Raw genomic sequence first — 24772 nt, forward strand, 5'->3', positions numbered from 1 at the left:
TTATCCTCATGATTCCTGTAATGAAAGTGTCTGCCTGCCTGCTCCTGTAACTGTTTCTCTGGGGCCTACTGCTGCGTCGAGCGAGCCACTCTCGCTCTCCTTTCCTGGGGGGGAAAAATGCTCTGGGAGAAAGTAAAGAAATCTTCCAGAAATCCTAAACCAGCAGTATGTGTGTGGTTAGTCTGTGTGGGGGGGAAGGGCTGAGTGGGCCGATAGAGGGGTGCATTGTCAGAAGACATAATAGCTGTGTTCATTGTGCAGAAGTCAGAGCCCAGATGAACCTGTCATTTACTGTTGGTGCTACTGTTCATGTTACTATTGATGTTACTGTTGATGTTACTGTTGATGTTACTGTTGATGTTACTGTTGATGCTACTGTTGATGCTACTGTTGATGCTACTGTTTTTTTTACATTTTTTTTACATTTTTTAGTCATTTAGCAGACGCTCTTATCCAGAGCGACTTACAGTAGAGTGCATACATTTTATTACATACTGAGACAAGGATATCCCTACCGGCCAAACCCTCCCTAACCCGGACGACGCTATGCCAATTGTGCGTCGCCCCACGGACCTCCCGGTTGCGGCCGGCTGCGACAGAGCCTGGGCACAAACCTAGCCCAGCCTGGGCGCGAACCCAGAGACTCTGGTGGCGCAGCTAGCACTGCGATGCAGTGCCCTAGACCACTGCGCCACCCGGGAGGCTTGTTCATGTTACTGTTCATGTTACTGTTCATGTTACTGTTCATGTTACTGTTCATGTTACTGTTCATGTTAGTTAGGGAGATGCTGCTAGATAGATAGCGCTTGCATAACAACATCCGCACAGAGATCTCGCTTCCCTTAGAGTCAGACCCCAAGCTGAATATTCATGACTATTCTAGAATGATACTTTATAATGGTTGAATAATTGGTGTAGCAGGACTAATATAGTTGAAGTCGGAAGTTTACATACACTTAGGAGTCATTAAAACTCGTTTTTCAACCACTCTACAAATTTCTTGTTAACAAACTATAGTTTTGGCAAGTCGGTTAGGACATCTACTTTTTCCACGACACAAGTAATTTTTTCCAACAATTTTTACAGACAGATTATTTCACTTATAATTCACTGTATCACAATTCCAGTGGGCCAAACATTTACATCCACTAAGTTGACTGTGCCTTTAAACAGCTTGGAAAATTCCAGGAAATGATGTCAAGGCTTTAGTGGCTTCTGATAGGCTAAATGACATCATTTGAGTCATTTGGAGGTGTACCTGTGGATGTATTTCAAGGCCTACCTTCAAACGCAGTGCCTCTTTGCTTGACATCATGGGAAAATCAAAAGAAATAAGCCAAGACCTCAGAAAAAATTGTAGAACTTCACAAGTCTGGTTCTTCTTTGGGAGCAATTTCCAAATGCCTGAAGGTACCACGTTCATCTGTACAAACAATAGTAAGCAAGTATAAACACCATGGGACCACGCAGCCATCATACCGCTCAGGAAGGAGACGCGTTCTGTCTCCTAGAGATAAACGTACTTTGGTGCGAAAAGTGCAAATCAATCCCAGAATAACAGCAAAGGACCTTGTGAAGATGCTGGAGGAAACAGGTACAAAAGTATCTATCCACAGTAAAACGAGTCCTATATCGACATAACCTGAAAGGCCGCTCAGCAAGGAAGAAGCCACTGCTTCAAAACCGCCTTAAAAAAGCCAGACTACGGTTTGCAACTGCACATGGGGACAAAGATCATACTTTTTAGAGAAATGTTCTCTGGTCTGATGAAACAAAAATAGAACTGTTTGGCCATAATGAGCATTGTTATGTTTGGAGTAAAAAAGGGGATGCTTGCAAGCCAAAGAACACCATCCCAACCATGAAGCACAGGGGTGGCAGCATCATGTTGTGGGGGTGCTTTTCTGCAAGAAGGACTGGTGCACTTCACAAAATAGATGGCATCATGAGGTAGAAAAATTATGTGGATATATTGAAGCAACATCTCAAGACATCAGTCAGGAAGTTAAAGCTTGGTCGCAAATGGGTCTTCCAAATGGACAATGACCCCAAGCATACTTCCAAAGTTGTGGCAAAATGGCCTAAGTACAACAAAGTCAAGGTATTGGAGTGGTCATCACAAAGCCCTGACATCAAACCTATAGAACATTTGTGGGCAGAACTGAAAAAGCGCGTGCGAGCAAGCAGGCCTACAAACCTGACCCAGTTACACCAGCTCTGTCAGGAGGAATGGGCCAAATTCACCCAACTTATTGTGGGAAGCTTGTGGAAGGCTACCCAAAACGTTTGACCCAAGTTAAACAATTTAGAGGCAATGCTATTAAATACTAGTTGAGTGTATGTAAACCTCTGACCCACTGGGAATGTGATGAAAGAAATAAAAGCTGAAATGAATCATTCTCTCTACTATTATTCTGACATTTCACATTCTTAAAATAAAGTGGTGATCCTAACTGACCTAAGACAGGGAATTTTTACTAGAATTAAATGTCAGGAATTGTGAAAAACTGAGTTTAAATGTATTTGGCTAAGGTGTATGTAAACCTCTGACTTCAACTGTATGTCATGACAGAGTAAAAAAGTGTTCACACTCAGATTTGGTCTGAATCCTTTCCCTAGTGTTCTGCTCTATAGGGTTCCTCTAACATTTCAATAAAATGCCTTCATATTTATGCGGAAAGCGTTTTCATCAGTACATAAATAACTGTAAGTACTGTTACCTCTATTTAATCAGTATAAATAGGGATGTGCTGTGATCTCAGCTACCACATTCAGTATTATCAAAGCCACTGCTGACAGGTTCTTCTGCTTTAATTGGAACTCTTATCATCAGCCACGCTACACAAACGAGCGCTGCCTCTGCAATGTCTGCATAATTATAATCCTTAGTCATTTTGAACCTCTTTCATTCTCTCTCTAAGCCACTATCTCTCTGTAACTGCTTATGCTGATACGCTGATTTCTTTGGGACCCTGTCACACCCAAAGTTTTGGTCAATTCCAGTTGAAGTCAGATTAATTGAAATTCAAGTCATGAAAAGAAAATGTATCAATATAGGAGGATGCATGACATAGTTCACATAGAACGCAACCTTCTTGTCACTCTCCCAGCTTACTGTTACCGGCACTCTCTCAGTGGCTCTAGTCGCTTGGTTAACTCTCTTCCATAAATACCTCATAGTTATCCGCAATTTCATAGTTACATGCAATTTCTTTCCCCCAAATATTTGAAACTCCACTCGCTCCCTCTAACCCATTTAGCTACTTCTGTATGAGGGACCAGTTTAAAACGACTTTCCTGGTCAGGTATAATTAATCCAGGTGACCTGCTGGATCTTTCAGTGAGCAGCCTCTCTCCCTGGCCTCTGTACCACACGCAGCGGGGCCCCAATTTGAAATGACTTGGACTGTCACTGTGTGTCTGAGTGGGAGGCCTGCTGTTACCACTCTAATCTAACTCATCCAAGAGCTTTCCTATCTCTGCTCTCTCTCTCATCTCTGTCATCTCTCTCCTCTATCCTCTTCGTTCAGGCGTTTAGATTCTGCAGATGGAATTACTCAGATTTTTTGGTAGAGGAGAATTTAGATTCTAGACTGACTTCAAAAAGCTTACGGATTTTATGTGCACTTGTACTGTATTACAGAGAGTGGTTTAACTTTTTTTTATAGAAGACTGCAGAAGAGCGGTACAGTGTGGCAGAGTGCAGTGTTGGGTTATATAATCCGTTAGTGTTGGAGTTTTCAGATATAATCCTCCCTCTCTCTTTTCCTTTTCTTTCTCACTCTCTATTTATATATCCCTCATTCTTTCTATCTCACTCCTTTTCTCTCCACCCACCCACCCACCCACCCACCCACCCACCCACCCACCCACCCACCCACCCACCCACCCACCCACCCACCCTCTCTCTCGCTCTCTCTCTCGCTCTATCTATCTATCTATCTATCTATCTATCTATCTATCTATCTATCTATCTATCTATCTATCTATCTATCTATCTATCTATCTATCTATCTCTCTCTCTCTCTCTCTCTCTCTCTCTCTCTCTCGCGCGCGCTCTCTCTCTCTCGCGCGCTCTCTCTCTCTCTCTCTCTCGCGCTCTCTCTCTCTCGCTCTCGTTCTCGCTCGCTCGCTCGCTCGCTCTCTGTCTCCTCTCTCTCTGTCTCCTCTCTTTATCACACACTCTCTCTGTCTATTGTCAGGCCTATTTACTGTACATGCCTGTATTTTTCTTCTCTAACTCATGTCCTCTGTCCAGGTTTTTCTTTTGTGGAGTTGGATGCCATCCTTGACCTTTTTCCAGACAGTCAATAGATGATGATGATGAGAGGTCAGGGTGGTTGGATGACTAAGGAACACCATTGTTTGCAGAAGCTCTGTACCTTTGTTGTCCCTCACTCTTGAGTTTGTTAGACACTTCAGTAGGACAGTCATGTACATTGCAATTCATGATACATTTTTTTATTTTAATCTCTCATATGTCTTTCTTCTGTTTACTACCATTGCTGCTTCACTCAATGACAATGTTCTTGTGTCTTGCTTCAATTCAAGTGTCTCTCTCTTTCTTCATTTTTTGCTCCGTTTCTCTGTCTCCGTCTCTTTTCCTCTCTCTCTGTACATCTGTCTTTCTTTTTTGGTCTTTCTTAAGTGTCAGGCAGTCACCATCTTACTCAAGCTATCCAATCTCTGCTCCCACAAGCCCTACTGCAGCCAGCCCCTATGCCACCCTCCTCCCCACCAGTCTGACTGTTAACAGCTTCTTCAGCCTCCATCAGTACTGCTGCCCCTCGTCTGCCAAACACTCGCAGCAGGCAAGGTAAGGGCCACCTAAGGGCCTTCAAAAGAACCCCAAGAACCATTTAATACCTCACAACAATCCTTACCTCCTGCAAGACCCTTAGAACCCTAAACAGATCCTCAGTCCTCCCCTGGTCACCAACCCTTACTTCAAAGCTTGACCCTCCCTTTCCTCTTCCTACAAAACCCCTTCACTCCCCTGGTTAACCCCCTGGTAACCCGTCACCCTAAGACCCTTACCCTTTACCCAGCCCCTGACCTGTGCAAGAACCCTCCATTGCTATGTCACCTCGTCGTTGTTTCACCATTTTTCACCACCTGCTTTGCCTTTCATCATCTGGTCTCCCATACACCTGTGGGAATGTGTCACCAGTTCAATCCTGACCCTGGCCTATGCCATACTGCCATGCTGCCTCCTCATCTTTCTTGACTATCAGAGAGTCCTCACTGTTGTCTCCATCTTAACCACTGTGTCTGAGAGGGGAGTAGAGGGGATAGCTGTCTTTAAAGGGTGAATCAGCAGTTGCTACATACATTTTTGGACTTAAAAATGGTTGATATGTACCCATTGATTCTTGAAGAATATAACTTAATGCCTCATGAGCTTAATTCACTGTCGGACCCCATCAGAACCAATAATATAAGCTTATTTTACTTCAATATTTGTAAACAAAAGTAAATGTAAACAAACATGGTTAAACACGGTTATGGTTAAAACATGGTTAAACACGCCTCAAAACATGGTTAAAACTATAATGTTGACATCATGGATGGTCAGTCCTTTTATCCATAGCTCTGTCTATGAATTTGAGAGTGGTTCCATTTCTCCAGCTCCATCCAACAGCTTTTACCGAAAAGGGGCAGGGGGAGAATGCTTTGTTATTGTTTCCACTGCTGATTGCTACTTTAACAGCTTAACACAGAGAGAGACACACACGCACACACACACAGAGAGAGAGAGAGAGAGAGAGAGAGAGAGACTCGCTTAGAGAAGAGAAAAAGCAATCTTCTTGAGTGGAGGGTCTGAAGGTAGTCTGAGTCACCACTAAACCCACTGAATCTTCACCTTCTCTCTCTCTCTCAACATGACCCTGTGATGTACTGGAGCAGACACCAGCTTCAGGCCATCATGGTTCAGGACTGCCATCTAGTGGGATATACAGGCCTAGTGTGCAGTCAGTGAGCGCTAGTTAGCATTGTTGCCTGGACAGAGTACTATGGAAATATGACCTAGAATACAGCAGCTGATAGCAAAGAAACACAAATTATTATTATTTATTATTTTTTACACAGGATATGACATGAACATTTAAGACAGCATCCTGCTCCTCTCAGTATCATTTCCACTACTGTATGCGTTGATCAGCTTTTTCTCACGTATTTATGTCTCATGCCTTTTCTCTTTTTCTTGCTGTTTTTCTCTGTTTCTCTGTGTGTTCGTCTGTCTGTCTGCCTCTGTGCCTGTCTCCCTGCCTACTTGTCTGTCTGCCTGTCTCCCTGCCTACTTGCTGGCTGTCTGTCTGTCTTCTTCTCTCTGTCTCCTTCCCTTCCTATCTATCTGTCTATCAACCTGTCTCTTTTCCTCTCTGTCTGTCTCTTTACCCATTCCCGTTGGTTCCTCAGAGAGGAGTGCAAGGATGTGCCCTCCCATCAGTTCTGTTGTCCCTCCTCAGGGTGCAGTAGCCCCTCCTCTCGGTAACCCTGGACTTTGATTGGTCTCTTGGCATCAGTCTGGACAACTGATTGGTCTCTTTGTGCCTAACTGGACAGCTCACCCAATCCACCTGAGTCGGACCCTCTGGGGGACTCTTGTTATTTACTGAGAGAAAACTGGAAGCCTCCTCAATACAGTTTAACATATGAATGACTCTGGAGGGAGCCTCATCTGGCTGGATTTATTCTGATCATCTTCAGAGTTGCATGCAAATTATAGTATTATGATAGTTAGTGATAGTGATTTACCAGATACAGTGCCTTCAGAAAGTATTCAGACCCCACATTTTGTTACATTACAGCCTTATTCTAAAATGCATTAAATAAATACAAATCCTCAGCAATCTACACACAGTACCCCATAATGACAAAGTGAAAACAGGTTTTTAGACACTTTTGCAGATGTATTAAAAATAAAAACAGAAACACATTATTTACATAAGTATTCAGACCCTTTGCTATGACACTCGAAATTGAGCTCTGGTGCATCCTGTTTCCATTGATCATCCTTGAGATGTTTATACAACTTGATTTGAGTCCACCTGTGGTAAATTCAATTGATTGGACATGATTTGGAAAGGCACACACCTGTCTATATAAGGTCCTACAGTTGACAGTGCATGTCAGAGCAAAAAACCAAGCCGTGAGGTCGAAGGAATTTTTCGTAGAGCTCTGAGACAGGATTGTGTCGAGGCACAGATCTGGAGAAGGGTACCAAAACATTTCTGCAGCATTGAAGGTCCCCAAGAACACAGTGGCCCCCATCATTCTTAAATGGAAAAAGTTTAGAGCCACCAAGACTCTCCCTAGAGCTGGCCGCTAGGCCAAACTAATACAATCGGGGGAGAAGGGCCTTGGTCAGGGAGGTGACCAAGAACCCGATGATCACTCTGACAGAGCTCTAGTGTTCCTCTGTGGAGATGGGAGAACCTTCCAGAAGGACAACCATCTCTACAGCACTCCACCAATCAGGCCTTTATGGTAGAGTGACCAGACGGAAGCCACTCCTCATGAAAAAAGGCACATGACAGCCTGCTTGGTGTTTGCCAAAAGGCACCTAAAGACTCTCAGACCATGGAAAACAAGATTCTCTGGTCTGATGAAACCAAGATTGAACTCTTTGGCCTGAATGCCAAGCGTCATGTCTGGAGGAAACCTGGCACCATCCCTACAGTGAAGCATTGGGGTGGCAGCATCATGCTGTGTGGATGTTTTTCAGCGGCAGGGACTGGGAGACTAGTCAGGATCGAGGCAAAGATGAACAGAGCAAAGTACAGAGAGATCCTTGATGAAAACCTGCTCCAGAGTCCTCAGGACCTCAGACTGTGGTGAAGGTTCACCTTCCAACAGGACAACGACCCTAAGCACACAGCCAAGACAACGCAGGAGTGTGTCCCTGAGCGGCCGAGCCAGAGCCCAGACTTGAGCCGGAACAAACATCTCTGGAGTGACCTGAAAATAGCTGTGCAGCAATGCTCCCCATCCAACCTGACAGAGCTTGAGAGGATCTGCAGAGAAAAATGGGAGAAACTCCCCAAATGCAGGTGTGCCAAGCTTGTAGCGTCATAACCAGGAAGACTCTGGGCTGTAATCACTGCCAAAGGTGATTCAAGTACTGAGTAAAGGGTCTGAATACTTATGTAAATATGATATTTTCATTTATTTCAATTTCTTTATTAGCAAACATTTCTAAAAACCAGTTTTTGGTTTGTCATTATGGGGTATTGTGTGTAGATTTATGAGGGAAACAATCAATTTAATACATTGTAGAATGAGGCTGTAATCTAACAAAATGTGGAAAAAGTCAAGGGGTCTGAAAACTTTCCGAAGGCATGGTATTATGACTCCACGGTAGACTCATGAACCATGATTATCTCCTCACTTTGTATATCATCTCTGTCTCACTGCCTAACGTTATTAGCTTTTCTCTACTCGTCTTCACACCTGTAGCCTCTGTTTTAAGTAGTCGTTCTCTATGTTCAGTAGCTACTACACTGCCACCCCAGTCTGTGAGAAGCTAGGCTTATCATAACTCAATGAAATCGAAGGAGGGAAAAAAGCCATTTCAATGTCATGTCCTGGTATTTGTTTGTGTTTGTTTAGAAATGTTAGATGATGTTGCTCCGTATCTGAAATAAACGTATCATGTTTGGTGCATAGAATAATATATCTTTTTTTCTGATGTACTGTAGACCTCTGGACAGCAGGGGGCATAGTTATTATAATCTTAACGGTAGAGTAGTCCTACTTCTCAACTTTGTCTCTGAGACACATACAGTAGTTGACCGGTAACTGTGGGCACAGGCATCTTCAATAAATGTTGGTGGCCAATAGAACATTATATCTGTGTGTATTTATGATCTATGTGTGTTTTCTTTACTCTAATCATACACTAGGTGCTATCTAGAACCTAAAAGGGTTCTTCAGCTGTCCACGTAGGATAACATTTTAAAGAACCAGGTAGAACCCTTTTGGTTCCAAGTAGAACTGTTTTGGGTTCCATGTATAACCCCTTCCACAGAGGGTTCTACATGGAACCAAAAATGGTTCTACCTGGAACCAAAGGGGGACTACCTGGACCCAGAAAGGGTTATCCTATGAGGACAGCCAAAGAACCCTTTTGGAACCCTTTTTCCTTAGAGTGTACAGTACACATGAACACATGAACACACTCAACAAGGTAAACTACAGAGTATAGCAGAAATGCAGTATGACATCATAATACACCAGGTATGGAGATATATAGAGCTGTATATACACTACCATTCAAAAGTTTGGGATCACTTAGAAATGTCCTTGTTTTTGAAAGAAAAGCACATTTTTTGTCCATTAAAATAACATCAAATTGATCAGAAATACAGTGTAGACATTGTTAATGTTGCAAATTACTATTGTTACTACGGCTGATTTTTAATGGAATATCTACATAGGCGTACATAGGCCCATTATCAGCAACCATCACTCCTGTGTTCCAATGGCACGCTGTGATAGCTAATCCAAGTTTATCATTTTAAAAGGCTAATTTATCATTAGAAAACCCTTTTGCAATTATGTTAGCGCAGCTGAAAACTGTTGTTCTGATTAAAGAAGCAATATAACTGGCCTTCTTTAGACTAGTTGAGTATCTGGAGCATCAGCATTTGTGGGTTCGATTACAGGCTCAAAATGGCCAGAAACAAATAGTTTTCTTCTGAAACTCGTCAGTCTATTCTTGTTCTGAGAAATGAAGGCTATTCCATGCGAGAAATTGACAAGAAACTGAAGATCTGGTACAACGCTGTTTACTACTCCCTTCACAGAACAGCGCAAACTGGCCCTAACCAGAATAGATAGAGGAGTGGTACACCCCGGTTTTATTGCTTCTTTAATCAGTACAACAGTTTTCAGCTGTGCTTACATAATTGCAAAAGGATTTTCTAATGATCAATTAGCCTTTTAAAATTATAAATGTGTATTAGTTAACACAACGTGTCATTGGAACACAGGAGTGATGGTTGCTGATAATGGGCCTCTGTACGCCTATGTAGATATTCCATAAAAAATCTGCCGTTTCCAGCTACAATAGTAATTTACAACATTAACAATGTCTACACTGTATTTCTGATCAATTTGATGTTATTTTAATGGACAATTTTTAAAATTTACTTTCAAAAACAAGGACATTTCTAAGTGACCCCAAACTTTTGAACGGTAGTGTAGGCCTGACTCCATCCCCTCATTGTTGGAATTTGAATGAGAAGTACATTACCACCCCCTCCTCTCTGTCCCTTTTCTCTCCCAGCTTTTCTGTTGTGACTGGTGTGTGTGTTTGTTCTATTTGTCGTTATGTAATAGTGTGCCTGCCTGTCAGTCAGCTGGGTAAAGTGAGATAGCAAGGTGCAGGAGGAGGGAGGTTGAGAGAGTTTGGGCGGGGTGAGTAAGTTCCGAGGTGTCAAAAGACTGAAGAATGTAGCCTTGCAGCTCTGCAGGGTGAGCGAGAGAATGTGAGTGTGTGTGTGTTCGTGAAGTGTGTGTGTGTTTGTTAGGGTGTGTTTGTTATCACGCTCCACCAGTCCGTGTGGGACCTCTCTTTAACTGTAGGAGCACGGTAAGGACCTTTGAATTCACTCCTAAACTTTCTGTACAGAACAACAGATGACATGCTGTAACTAGTGGTAAGTCTTGAGTGATTGTCAGTTGGAATGTATGTAATACTTGTGTATGCACGGTTTGTGCTTATTATAGAGCTGACTGAGTCAGTATCTCAGTATGGTGAGCCTCCTGTGCAGCATACATGAGTGTTGCGAAGGCTGTTGAATTCAGCTTTATGTATTTAAACATCTTTTATAGATACTATCGATGTGGATGTGCAGTTTATTGTAGACAATGGTGTTGAAAGTGTCTAGTGAGGATACGTCAGGGTTTTTGATAGCGTTCACTACAGTTCATTACAGTTCATTACAGTAAGTTCATGTTTATGACAGTGAGAGGTTACATTCAGTATCAAAAGCAGACATGCAATGTCTACAACATGTAGGACCGAGGGAGGAAGTAGATTGAGTGAAATTCACGAGAAGTCGTCTGAGTGTGATAATGAATGGGTGTTACCTGTGACAGAGTGTATGTCATTACATTGAAAGAGAACAGAGCAGTTGGGTTATGTCAGAGGCTGTCTCCCTGTTGCCATCGCAAACTCACTCACCCACTCACTCACTCACTCACTCACTCACTCACTCAGTGAGCGTTACAGTAGTGTGTGTATACAGCATGTACAGTGTCAGTGTGTGTGTAATGTCTGTGAGGAGAGAGAGTAAAAACAACGTTTATGTTGGAGATTATAAGAGAGTCAGTTAGATGGAGGAGTGGAATCAGTGGATGGAGTGTAGGAGGCAGAAGAATGCTTGGATGTGACAGATGAATGATTAGATTGTTCTCACAGTATTCACTTCTTCTGAGTTCTACAAAAGAAGTTCTTCAACTCGTGTGTAAATGTGTTTTTCCTGTTTCACACATGACGTGAGAGCCATTATCGACATTTCCATCATCACAACACTAGAGTGGTTTGAAGATGTGACGTCATCAAATAGCAGTGAGGGTTCAAAGCTTAGATAAAGGAAAGTCTGTTGTTGTTCTCTCTGGATGGATGATCAGTGTTGTTTCCCTTTGATGGGTCTTGAAAAGGATTGTATTATTATATCACTAAGCATAAAGCTTGGGTTGCTCTCACCTCTGGTGTCTGTCTGTAAAGCAAATCAAATGAAATCAAACGTATTGGTCACATACATGTGTTATGGCAGATGTTATTGCGGGTGTAGTGAAACGCTTGTGCTTCTAGCTCCGACAGAGCAGTAATATCTAACAAGTAATATGTAACAGTTTCACAACATACACCCGAAAATACACGTAAAACTAAGTAAGGAATGGATTAATACATATATGTCAGAGCGGCATTGGACTAAGATACAGTGGCATAGTATAGAATACACTATATATGAGATGGGTTATGCAATATTTACAGACGATTAAAGTGACTAACATACCGTAGAATAGTATAGAATACAGTTTATACATATGAGATGAGTGATGCAAGACACGGGGACATTATTAAAGTGGCTAGTGTTTCATTTCCTTAAAGTGGCCAGTGATTCCTAATCAATGTCTATAGGCAGCAGCCTCTGATGTGCTGGAGATGGCTGTTTAACTGTGGTGTAGTATAGAATACAACACAGTATATACATATTTAATGAGTGATGCAATATGTAAACACAATTTAAAAGTGACCTTCTATGATGTGCTAGTGATGGCTGTTTAGCGGTTTGTTGTGGAGACAGAACAAGAGAGATGTGATGGAGAAGTGAGGGGTGAAGGACAGACAGAGAGGGGGGGGGGGTCAAGAGGACAGGACAAGGATAATTGTGTGAGAGGAGCCTGTTAAAGTAAGTCTTTGGTCAGTCACAGTGCAGATCAATAGAGTATTATGACTTCTCATCAATGGCAGGGAGCACATGTGTTTTTAAATCCTAGCCACTCTCACCTGTTGTGGACCCATGGAGACATGCTGCTGCCCTGCCTCTTCAACACACGCTGACAGGCAGTCCATCAATAATGAATATGGAGGAACAGGAGGAACAGGAGGCAGAGGGCAGCTAGCGAGGAGGTGACACTGTTTCACACTGCAGATAATACATCTCTTCCCCACTCACTTCTCTCCTCTCTGCGTCTGCTTTCTTCTTCTCGTCACATATTGTCAAAAGTTCCCCATCGGTTTCTAATCTGAATTTCATCCGAGGTGAAGAGAGTTATGTTGGTGCCTTCTGAGTGTACCTGCAGCCCCACAGAGAGCCTCAGTCAGTAGCAGCACTGTGACAGGCCTACAGGAGGCTGATCCATAAAACATGAGGCTCTGATGTGATCTGTGATATGGCCACCCTCATGATTTATACAACAAACTTTTTACTCCAATATCAACTTTGTGTAAGCGTATTATGTGAACACATGAACACAGTCACAAACGCAGGAAAAACATTATCATGTTTAATTCAGTCTAAAGAGTCAAAATATTACAGCGCCCTGTTGTTGGCACAATGGAAGGTGGAGAATATTTGGGGCCTTTCACAAAAAATATATATGTTTTATTGTCACGTACAGTACCAGTCAAAAGTTTGAACACACCTACTCATTCAAGGGTTTTTCTTTATTTTCACTATTTTCTACATTTATAGATTTTAGATTCTTCAAAGTAGCAACCCTTTGCCTTGATGACAGCTTTGCACACTCTTGGCATTCTCTCAACCAGCTTCACCTGGAATGCTTTTCCAAGAGTCTTGAAGGAGTTCCCACATATGCTGAGCACTTGTTGGCTGCTTTTCCTTCACTCTGCAGTCCAACTCATCCCAAACCATCTCAATTGGGTTGAGGTTGGGTGATTGTGGAGGCCAGGTCATCTGATGCAGCGCTCCATCACTTTCCTTCTTGGTCAAATAACCCTTACACAGACTGGAGGTGTGTTGGATCATTGTCCTGTTGAAAAACAAATGATAGTCCCACTTAGCGCAAACCAGATGGGATGGCGTATCGCTGCAGAATGCTGTGGTTGTCACGTGTGCTCCCTCTCCGGCCTCTAGGTCACCAGGCTGCTCGTTATGGTGCACACCTGTCAACATCGTTACAAGCACCTGCGCGTCATCAGACTCACCTGGACTCCATCACCTCCTTGATTACCTGCCCTATATATGTCAGTCCCTTTGGTTCCTTCCCCAGGCGTCATTGTTTCTGTTTCCTGTCTGTTCGTGTTTCTTGTTTTGTTCATTTGTTTATTAAATGATGCACTCCCTGAACTTGCTTCCCGACTCCCAGCGCACTCGTTACAGTGGTAGCCATGCTGGTTAAGTGTGCCTTGAATTCTAAATAAATCACTGACAGTGTCACCAGCAAAGCACCATCACACCTCCTCCTTCATGCTTCACGGTGGGTACCACACATGCCGAGATCATCTGTTCACCTACTCTGCGTCTCACAAAGACACTGCAGTTGGAACCAAAAATCTCCAATTTGGAAATCATCAGACCAAAAGACAGATTTCCACCTGTCTAATGTACATTGCTTGTGTTTCTTGACCCAAGCAAGTCTCTTCTTCTTATTGGTGTCCTTTAGTAGGGGTTTCTTTGCAGCAATTTGACCATGAAGGCCTGATTCATGCAGTCTCCTCTGAACAGTTGATGTTGAGATGTGTCTGTTACTTGAACTCTGTGAAGCATTTATTTGGGCTGCAATTTCTGAGGCTGGTAACTATAATGAACATATCCTCTGCAGCAGAGGTAACTCTGGGTCTTCCTTTCCTTTGGCGGTCTTCATGAGAGCCAGTTTCATTATAGCGCTTGATGGTTTTTGCGACTTCACTTGAAGAGTTCTTGAAATTTTCTGGATTGACTGACTTTCATGTCTTAAATTAATGATAGACTGTCATTTCTCTTTGCTTATTTGAGCTGTTCCTGCCATAATATGGACTTGGTCTTTTACCAAATAGGGCAGTCTTCTGTATACCATCCCTACCTTGTCACAACATAACTGACTGGCTCAAACGCATTAAGAAGGAAAGAAATTCCACAAATTCAACAAGGCATACCTGTTAATTGAAATGCATTCCAGGTGACTACCTCATGAAGCTGGTTGAGAGAATGCGAAGAGGGTGCAAAGCTGTCATCAAGGCAAAGGGTGGCTACTTTGAAGAATCTCAAATCTCAAATATATTTTGATTTGTTTAACGCTTTTTTGATTACTACATGATTCCGTATGTGTTATTTCATAGTTTTGATGTCTTCACTATTATTCTACAATGTAGAAAATAGTAAAATAAAGAAAAACCCTTGAATGAGTACATCGGATAGGTGCAGTGAAATGTGTTGATTTACAGTGTCAGCCATCGTAGTACGGCACCCCTGGAGCAAATTAGGGTAAAGTGCCTTGCTCAAGGGCACAGACAGATTTTTCACCTTGTCGGCTCAGGTATTACAATCAGCGACCTTTCAGTTATTGGCCCAAAGCTCTAACTGCAAGGCTACCTGCCGCCCTAACACTCTAACACTTACAGGAGTAGTGGCAACAGCAGGGGTATCACATTGAGATGAGGAGAGCAGAGAAGGCCTTTGGGAGGGGAGGAGTTAAATGAGAGCAAGGATGTTCAGAGTTATCATCAGTAGCCTGGAAAGCATAGTTAAGTATGTTGTGGTTTCATGTGTGATATGATGCGACCTAGGTTTGGATAAGGCTGGGAGCTCGACGTAAAAAGGCCTCCTGTGTCCTCCTGTGTGATGTGGCAGCCAGCGTGGTGTCCCTATCTTTTGGTGAATAACTGTGTGGCTTTGTCACCAACTGTCCATGTTTTCCACTCCATAAAAGGAGCACTCTCGTGGTGCACAGTGGTAAATTGTATACTATTTATGCGTCAAATGGAAGACAGACCTGCAATAGAGACTGGGTGTGTGAGTTTACTATCTGTTTGTGTGACTAACTACAGTAGACTGCTCAGTGCTATATATTTATGTGCTGTGTGTATACACACTAAGTAGATTCGTTGTAACACACACTTGTAGCATTATGCTCATGATGACTGTCCGTCACTCGCGGCCCACAATGCATCTACACCGACCTAAACGGTGTTAATAATCCATCATCATGGCAACAGTGCTTCTCATCCCTCAACTGCCTCTCCGCCCACATAGGTCTCACAGCAACCGTCACTAAGCAACCCCCTCTTCCTTCTCAGTTTCTCCATTTGTGAGGCTGCGGGGGAAGAGAAAGAAATGGAGTAAGAGATTATGTTACATCAAGAAAATCTGATATCATATATGATGTGACAAAAATATGATATAATTTATGATGTGACAAAAATATGACATCATATATGATGTGACAAAAAGTATGATATTATATATGATATGACAAAAATATGATATTATATATGATATGACCAAAAATATGATATTATATATGATATGACCAATGACCAAACACACCTCCAGGCTGTGTAAGGGCCATTTTACCAAGAAGGAGAGTGAAGGAGTGCTGCATCAGATGACATGGCCTCCACAATCCCCCGACCTCAATCAAATTGAGATGGTTTGGGATGAGTCGGACCGCAGAGTGAAGGAAAAGCAGCCAAAAAGTGCTCAGCATATGTGGGAACTCCTTCAAGACTGTTGAAAAAGCATTCCAGGTGAAGCTGGTTGAGAGAATGCCAAGCGTGTGCAATGCTGTCATTGAGGCAAGGGCTGGCTATTTGAAGAATCTAAAATGGTTCCCATGTGTTTGATGCCATTCCATTTACTCCGTTCCAGCCATTATTATGAGCCGGCCTCCCCTCAGCAGCCTCCACTGATACAAATGTAACAGTTATATTGGCCACTAACATTTTTAGAGGTGCTGGTGGAGTGGTCAGAGTTGTGTCACTGTACAGCTGGCTCCAGTCATTGTGACTACTGTTGTTATTACATGACATGCTATGGTTCCCTGTGTTCAAACAGCCTTTCACAGTATTGTGGCCTTGTTTCACCCTTTTTATCAGAGAAAACAGTGTATTTCTCGGTACAGGAAATGCTGTTGAAAACCACTATGACGTGTGCACATGATGGTTGTAACATCAACACTCTATTACACAAATAACATATTATTCTCAACCTTAACTAATGTGTCTACTGTGGTTGTGTAAGGATCATTGGTGTTGTTTGCCTGTTCTAATTCTATAGTCCGCCAGTGTTCCTTCCTCCCCGTCATATATTTTCTGTCAGCTTCACACCAACCACAGGAAACCACTGCTTCTCAGGGGACGAGAAGGAGAGAAACAGGAAGAAGGGAGGACCAAATAGAGAGAGAAAGAACATAACTTTCCAAATTGTTGTACCCTATTCCTATAGAGCATATTGTAAACATGTGGGCATTTTACAATGACGTTGGCCTGCTTTATAGTCTGAATAAAGCTTTGCCCACATACATTTGCATGCTGCCCCAGTTTCTGTTTCCTTGGGCCTCTGCTCTGTCATTATGTTTTCTTCAGGAAGTGAGAAAGAACTAGAGGGCAGCGCCTGGGCAGAGTGGGTGTGGCAAGGGAAGGGAGGAAGTCAAGGCAGGGGCATGTGACTTGTGACTGTGGTGAGGTGGTTATTCACTGACGGACTGGCCGACTAGCTCTCTGGGTGACTGTTGCTACATGGGATCGAGAGCAGGACAGTGGAGTAGCTGTTGTATTACCTGGAAGATTAGGGCCTGAGGGGACTGTTGGGCTGGATAGGAGGTTGCCTTCTTAGCCTGTCTGTACATGTCTGTGTGGAGAGATGCAGCTCTGTAGGCTACATACAGTAGGTCAGGCAAGTGTGTGTTGTAGTACTGTACAGGCCTAGTGGGAAAAGTTAGCGTTCGTGTGTATGTGTCTGTTTCATAATCTATTTGTCAAAAGTGCAGTCCTGTGCGTGCATGTGATTGGCTGTTATTGTAAACACCTGGTCTTTCCAGACAGGTGTGGAATGAGTGGTATGTGGCACTGGCAGTGAAATGTGGCTAATGACTGCCCTAATGTTTTTAAAAAACGGTTATTTTATTGTATGACAGAGACAGAATGTGAGACAGAGAGAGAAGTCTGAACAATGGTACTAAACTCAGTAGTACATTAACTGCACAGGGAGTTTTCCTGGACAAACAAAGAGGGATAGAGAGGGTACAGAAAGAGAGAGAAGGGTCAGAGAGGGAGTGAGAGGGAAGAGACTTTGGTTCACAAGGCAGGAAACGACACGTGATTCTGTCAGCTCCAGTGCAAGGAACATTTTGGAGGAATGGGAAATTCTGCTCCGATCATGTTTTTCTATTACCATTGGTGTGACTGGAAGGGTTGCTGCACATGATAAAAAACATATATACAGTAGCTGTGTAAATTCTGATCTTTGTTGTGGTGAGAAGCTAAGTACAAAGTGCAAGTGTGAATGTGTGTAAGTCTGGTCCTCTTCCCTCATGAGATCCAGCAGGAGAGGTTTCCTGCCACGCCGGTCTAATTTCTACATGTGAGTGACTTACCTATGAGGAACAATACATCTGTGTTTGGGGCTGGAGATTACTAAGTTAAGTATGTCCCCTTTTCATCAAGCCCTTTCCCCTCTCATTCATCCTTCTGTCCCCACAGTGTGGAAACAGAGACCCAGTGTGCGGAGCCTCCCGGGGCCCACTCAGACGGCCCCTACAGCCAGACCACAGCGTACCTGCGTGGCACAGAGCGCTACAGTGACAGCAGCAGTGGTCCTGGTCCTCCAGGCCCTCGGGGGCCTCCGTGCGTGGCCCCTCCCAGCTCGGCAAGCCTTGCCTGGGCACTGCGAACACGCCATCAGCCTGCCAGCCTGGCCCTCCGCAAGCAGGAGGAGGAGGAGAACAAGAGGTGCAAGGCCAGTCTCTCTGACAGCTATGAGCTCTCCACAGACCTGCAGGACAAGAAGGTACACCGGGGTGTGGGGATGTGTATACAGAATGTGTCTGTACTGTATGGTTTGAACTCAATGTCGTTTGTGTTGTGTGTAGAGAGAGAGAGAGAAACAACAAGTGTGATAACATGCATTACTTTACTGGCAGTGAGTGTTGTGGTAGCCCTGTCTATAACTCCTCTGTCCCCTGTCCTGTCTCCTCTGCCAGGTGGAGATGTTGGAGAGGAAGTATGGTGGCTCCTTTGTGAGCCGCAGAGCAGCCCGGACCATCCAGACAGCCTTCCGCCAGTACCGTATGAACAAGAACTTTGAGCGCCTCCGCAGCTCGGCGTCCGAGAGCCGCATGACGCGACGCATCATCCTGTCCAACATGCGGCTGCAGTACTCGTTTGACGACCGCCAGCCGCAGCAGCAGGGGACCGGAACACAGACGAACTTCACACACAGCGTGGGCATCGGCCCTCCTCATTCACCTGACGCAGAAAGGACAGGAGACTACACACACCTGGAGGACTCCTTCACCAAACAGGTTGGTCAGTCATCTGGTGCATTCGCTACAGCAGTGATATGTTGAATCAAGTGACTAGTTAAATGAGTTCTCAGTTAGAGATTCTATTCCTGTTTGAGTCTCTGTTTTGTCATACTGCAGGTTGAATATCTGTCCCTTACTGTACCAAGATGTTCTATCCTCTCCCTCCATGTGCCGTTCAGGTGAAGACCCTGGCTGACTCCATGGACACCGCCCTGACCTGCCGAGGCGGGCGGGATGACTCCCAGGAGGACTTTGGGGAGTGTGTGTGGAGCAGCAGCAGTAACCCCTCCTCTCAGAGAGGCCTGTGTGAGAGACCCCGGGGAGGGGGAGGGGGCCTCAGCATGCACGGAGACAGCACAGCCACCTCCTACAGTGATGTCACTCTATACATGGACGACTGCATGCCCTCCTCGCCTCTCTCACTGGACCGGGCTCCCAGCAGCACAGACACTGAGTACTGGGGCCCTGGGGGAGGCGTGGGGGCCCGTGAGGACAGCAGGGACACTGAGGGAGGGGGTAGCAGTAACAGCCGTCGCAGCACTCCCTGCACGGAGTGTCGAGACTACCGTCTGAGGGGCGCCCACCTGCCTCTGCTCACCATCGAGCCCCCCAGCGACAGCTCCGTGGACATGAGCGACCGCTCTGACCGTGGCTCCCTCAGCAGACAGATCTACGAGCAGGAGCCAGCGGGAGGAGCGGGCTCTCCTCAGGGAACACTCAAACACTCCCCTAACACTCCCCGCTCTGTCCCCACAGCCGCAGCGCAGGGCCAGACCCGTGCCCCTGGCCGGGGCCCCCCCCTGCCCACTCAAATCCCCCACCACGTGGCACACCACCATCACCACCACCCTCACCACCACCACCAGTACCCAGACACCCCCTCATCCTCCTCCTCCCCCCAGCAGCCCCCCACCACCCCCCTGTCCTCCTCCTCCTCTGCTGCGCTGCCCCCTGGTGGCCTAGAGCAGCCCTGTCTGTCTGACGGGGACAACGACTCTCTCAACTCCACCACCAACTCCAACGAGACGGTGAACTGCAGCTCTGGCTCCTCGTCTCAGGACAGCCTGAGGGAGCCCCTACCCCCTCTGGGCAAGCAGACCTATCAGAGAGAGAGTAGACACAGCTGGGACTCACCGCCATTTAACAACGACGTGGTGCAAAGACGCCAGTACCGCATCGGACTCAACCTATTCAATAAGTAAGACTTTTGCAATCCATTTATATTTGACATTTAAACTACGTAAAACAACCACGTCACAATCAACCACATATCACAATCATTGAATGTAAAACCTTCAAAACAGAAAAAGTAGTGAGTCAGGATATAGTGTCACCGAGAGGGAAGTGGGAGTCGTTCTCTTGTGATTTGTCATTGTCATTGATTGGTCTCTGTGATTCTCAGGAAGCCAGAAAAAGGGATCCAGTACCTGATCGAGAGAGGCTTTGTGTCCGACACTCCGGTCGGGATCGCTCGCTTCATCCTGGAGAGGAAGGGCCTTAGCAGACAGATGATCGGAGAATTCCTCGGCAACCGGCAGAAACAGTTCAACAAGGACGTACTGGAGTAAGGGAATGAGGGACGGAGAGGTGGAGGATTCCGAATGGGAGTATACAGTAAATAGGAGATTACTAGAAGTAATTGGAGAGGCTACTGTTACAGTAGTGACTGTGTCTCCTGTGTGTGTTATAGCTGTGTGGTGGACGAGATGGACTTCTCAGGTATGGACCTGGACGATGCTCTGAGGAAGTTCCAGGCCCAGATTAGAGTTCAAGGAGAAGCCCAGAAAGTAGAGAGGCTCATAGAAGCTTTCAGGTGTGTTCAATAGTCAAACTCACGTGTCTATTGTGTTGTTAGACACTCTGTGGAAATAGATTGAATGTACAGTGAGAATGTGTGTTGTTGTTTTGGAAATCCCTCTTAAATCTACACTACTACTCTCTCTTGAAAGTACTTGAAACGTGTTCTCCTTTCTCCCCCAGTCAGCGGTACTGTGTGTGTAACCCGACGCTGGTCCGCCAGTTCCAGAACCCAGACACCATCTTCATCCTGGCCTTCGCCATCATCCTCCTCAACACGGATATGTACAGCCCCAACGTCAAGGCAGAGAGGAAGATGAAGATAGAGGACTTCATCAAGAACCTCAGAGGTGCAGTTGGAACAAGCAGATCCATACACACGCGCACAAACAAAATACTCCAAGTAACATTGAACTTAAGGTCCTCATGTGAGAAACAAGATTCTCAGGCTGGCCCCCAGACTATAACATGGCAGTATACCGTGATCAGTGATGACTATTTCCACTGCATTTGTCTCGTCCTTTTTGGGTTGTATGAGTTTTGAACTTAAAAGTGAGCCTGCTACCTCCCAGACACTCATAACGCAAGACACTTTCCATCAAAGAGTTTTTTTCAATCAAATGAGCAAAATATTTAAACACAGCAGGAAGTAGACTGATATAAGCGCATTTAACGCATTAACAGCCTCTTTCCCTGTGTGTCTACCAGGAGTGGACAACGGCCAGGACATTCCCAGGGATCTGTTGGTTGGGATCTACCAGCGCATCCAGAAGTGGGAGCTAAGGACCAACGATGACCACGTGTCCCAAGTGCAGGCGGTAGAGAGAGTCATAGTAGGCAAAAAGCCTGTGAGTTGTCTGGGCTTGAAATGTAACTGTAGCCCCGTGTCATTTCCCTGTTTAGCCTGTCAACATCTGTGGTACTATGTGTTGTTGCTATGTGTTACTGCATTGACAAGCTGTAACACTAGTTTGTTCTTTGTGTTACTGCTCAGCCTTAAGGAGATTTAATACTAAACTATTTTCTTTCTTTGTGTTTTGTGTAGGTGATGTCTCTGCCACACCGCAGGCTGGTATGCTGCTGTCAGCTCTATGAGGTGCCTGACCCCAACCGACCCCAGAGGACAGGAGTTCACCAACGGGAGGTCTTCCTGTTCAACGACCTGCTGGTGGTGAGGCTTCCTAACACGTCCTCCTAACAATGGGAACTCCTATGAGAGCCTCCTGCTAATGCATATGGAGAGTTGGAGACCATCAGGCTATCCTAAACAATGTAGAAATATATATAATGTTCTCTTTTCCCCTCCGTTTACAACCACATGTTTTCCATGTGCCTTCTCAGGTGACTAAGATTTTCCAGAAGAAGAAGACTTCTGTGACGTACAGTTTCAGACAGTCCTTCCCTCTAGTGGAGATGCAAGTCCACATGTTCCAGAACTCCTGTGAGAGCCTGTTTCCTCCTCTGCTTCTTCCTCATATTCAACACTAAACCCCTCCAGACATCTGCACATTTACTTATCAGTAGTTTTCTTCTCTGTACGCTCTGTACTCTTTCTCTCCCTCTATTAAGCTGATGAATATGCTCCTCTCGTATCTTTGATTGAGTTCACTCTCGTTTCACTCTGTATGTGTCTCTGTCTGTCAACATAGGTCATAAAGTTAACAGCCAGATGGTAAATGTTATGTTTTTACATTATTCTCTTTCTCTGTCTGTCTCGGTCACCCAGACTACCCCCACGGTATCCGTCTGACCTCAGCAGTGTTGGGTGGAGAGAGGAAGGTTCTTATCGTGTTTATGGCTCCCAGCCAGCAGGACCGCACCCGCTTTGTCAGTGACCTTAAAGAGAGTATCGCTGAGGTGCAGGAGATGGAGAAGTACAGAGTGGAGTGTGAGTACACCTCCCCCTGTTGGTCATTATGGGGAACTACGGCTGTGTGTGGCTCGACAGTGTAATAGAGTAACTACTGCTTTCCTGCATCTTACCCTATCCACCTGTAAGTGGAAAACAGGAAGAAAGGTAGTGATGTGTATTAACTATTTCTTTTGTCAATCTTCTTCTCTCGGTCTTCCTCTCAATCTCTCTTTCTCTCCGTAGCCGAGTTGGAGAAGCAGAAAGGCGTGATGCGGACTGGCCTGCTGACCGGCTTGGTCGGAGGTGGAGTGGGTGTGAAGGGTGAGGTGGCGAACGGCACCCTGGGAAGGCCCAGTCTAGATGACAACTACTCTGCGGGAGAGGGACTCAAACGCTCGGCGCTCAGCTCATCTCTCCGAGACCTATCAGATGGAGGTAAAACATACACACACAAACACACACACAAGAAAACACACACACACACACACATACACTACTGTTCAACATTTTGGGGGTCACTTAGAAACGTCCTTGTTTTTGAAAGAAAAGCACATTTATTGTCCATTAAAATAACATAAAATTTATCAGAAATATTGTGTAGACATTGTTAATGTTGTTTTTTAATGGAATATCTACATAGGCGTACAGAGGCCCATTATCAGCAACCATCACTCCTGTGTTCCAATGGCATGTTGTGTTAGCTAATCCAAGTTTATCATTTTAAAAGGCTAATTGATCAATAGAAAACCCTTATGTTAATTGCATAATTATGTTAGCACAGCTGAAAACTGTTGTGCTGATTAAGGAAGCAATAAAACTGGCCTTCTTTAGACTAGTTGAGTATCTGGAGCATTAGCATTTGTGGGTTCGATTACAGGCTCAAAATGGCCAGAAACAAATAATTTTCTTCTGAAACTCATCAGTCTATTCTTGTTCTGAGAAATGAAGGCTATTCCATGCGAGAAATTGCCAAGAAACTCGTACAATCTTGTACAACGCTGTGTACAACTCTCTTCACAGAACAGCGCAAACTGTCTCTAACCAGAATAGATAGAGTGGGAGGCCCTGGTGCACAACTGAGCAAGAGGACAAGTACATTAGAGTGTCTAGTTTGAGAAGCAGACACCTCACAAGTCCTCAACTGGCAGCTTCATTAAATAGTACCTGCAAAACACCAGCCTCAACGTCAACAATTGAGGCGACTCCGGGATGCTGGCCTTCTAGGCAGAGTTCCTCTGTCCAGTGTCTGTGTTCTTTTGCCCATCTTAATCTTTTCTTTTTATTGGCCAGTCTGAGATATGGCTTTTTCTTTGCAACTCTGTAAAGAAAAAGAATGGAAGGTCTTTTGAGCCTGTAATCGAACCCACAAGTGCTGATACTCCAAACAAGGACATTTCTAAGTGACCCCAAACTTTTGAACAGTAGTGTATATTTATATATATATAAAGTACATACAAACCACTTCCTGGAAATTGTGTCTTATGCTAATAAAATACTCTCAGTAATCCTGCTGTTTAATAGAGATATTCTATATGATCTTTTTACTGACTGACTGTGTTCTTTATAAGGATTCATAGAAATTCTTCAGACACTAATGTCTGGACACTGAGAGTAGAGGGTACCTGGTCCATGGGGCTGCTTGAGATTCTTCCTTTGCTTCTTCTGGTCTCATCTTGTTCTATTATCTCTGGCACATGAAAGAACACTAGCTTCTGCAAGTCATATCTCTCACCTCTCTGCAACCTCACTCTGCAACATTCTGTTACTCTATTTCCTCTCTTTCGTAACCTGCCTCTTCCTGGCTGGGTGCAGGGAAACGTGGTCGCAGAAACAGTGTTGGCTCCCTCGACAGTACCATGGAAGTAAGTCTGAATGGACAAACTGAATGGTGTACCTGCCCCTTAATACGTATACCTCAAACATAGCCATCCCAGTATATCCCTTTAATAGAGCCATAAACGCGTAGTCTTTCCCCTTGTCCTCATCCTTGACCCTGACCCCTTCCTCAGCATGCTCTGTGTGTTTGATGTGTGTGACTGACATGTGTGACTGACATGTGCATGCGTGTGTTCTGGAATGAGCTTTTCATACCTCTGTGTTCTCACAAAAGCCTGTGCATGTTCTTGTTCTCAACTCTTGTTC

The 24772-nt window shown here is 44.6% G+C and overlaps 1 protein-coding gene across 7 annotated transcripts in view; it reads left to right on the forward strand.

The window, feature by feature from the left end:
* LOC139542465 (IQ motif and SEC7 domain-containing protein 1-like) overlaps positions 1-24772 on the forward strand; it is a 44621-nt gene that overhangs the window by 18319 nt on the left and 1530 nt on the right. The window contains exons 2-14 of one of the 7 annotated variants that reach the window (XM_071347909.1): positions 4649-4816; positions 18158-18464; positions 18658-18978; positions 19128-20179; positions 20384-20545; positions 20672-20794; positions 20962-21128; positions 21487-21611; positions 21824-21949; positions 22120-22219; positions 22505-22666; positions 22874-23065; positions 24443-24492. In XM_071347909.1, the coding sequence (XP_071204010.1) occupies positions 4649-4816; positions 18158-18464; positions 18658-18978; positions 19128-20179; positions 20384-20545; positions 20672-20794; positions 20962-21128; positions 21487-21611; positions 21824-21949; positions 22120-22219; positions 22505-22666; positions 22874-23065; positions 24443-24492 (3055 nt within the window). Of the gene's footprint in view, positions 1-4648; positions 4817-17123; positions 18039-18157; positions 18465-18657; positions 18979-19127; positions 20180-20383; positions 20546-20671; positions 20795-20961; positions 21129-21486; positions 21627-21823; positions 21950-22119; positions 22220-22504; positions 22667-22873; positions 23066-24442; positions 24493-24772 lie in introns of those variants that run through there. The other 6 variants (XM_071347908.1, XM_071347910.1, XM_071347913.1 and 3 more) reach the window with 6 other exon arrangements.

This window comes from Salvelinus alpinus, chromosome 17 (genome assembly GCF_045679555.1).
Source record: "Salvelinus alpinus chromosome 17, SLU_Salpinus.1, whole genome shotgun sequence".
NCBI lineage: Eukaryota > Metazoa > Chordata > Actinopteri > Salmoniformes > Salmonidae > Salvelinus > Salvelinus alpinus.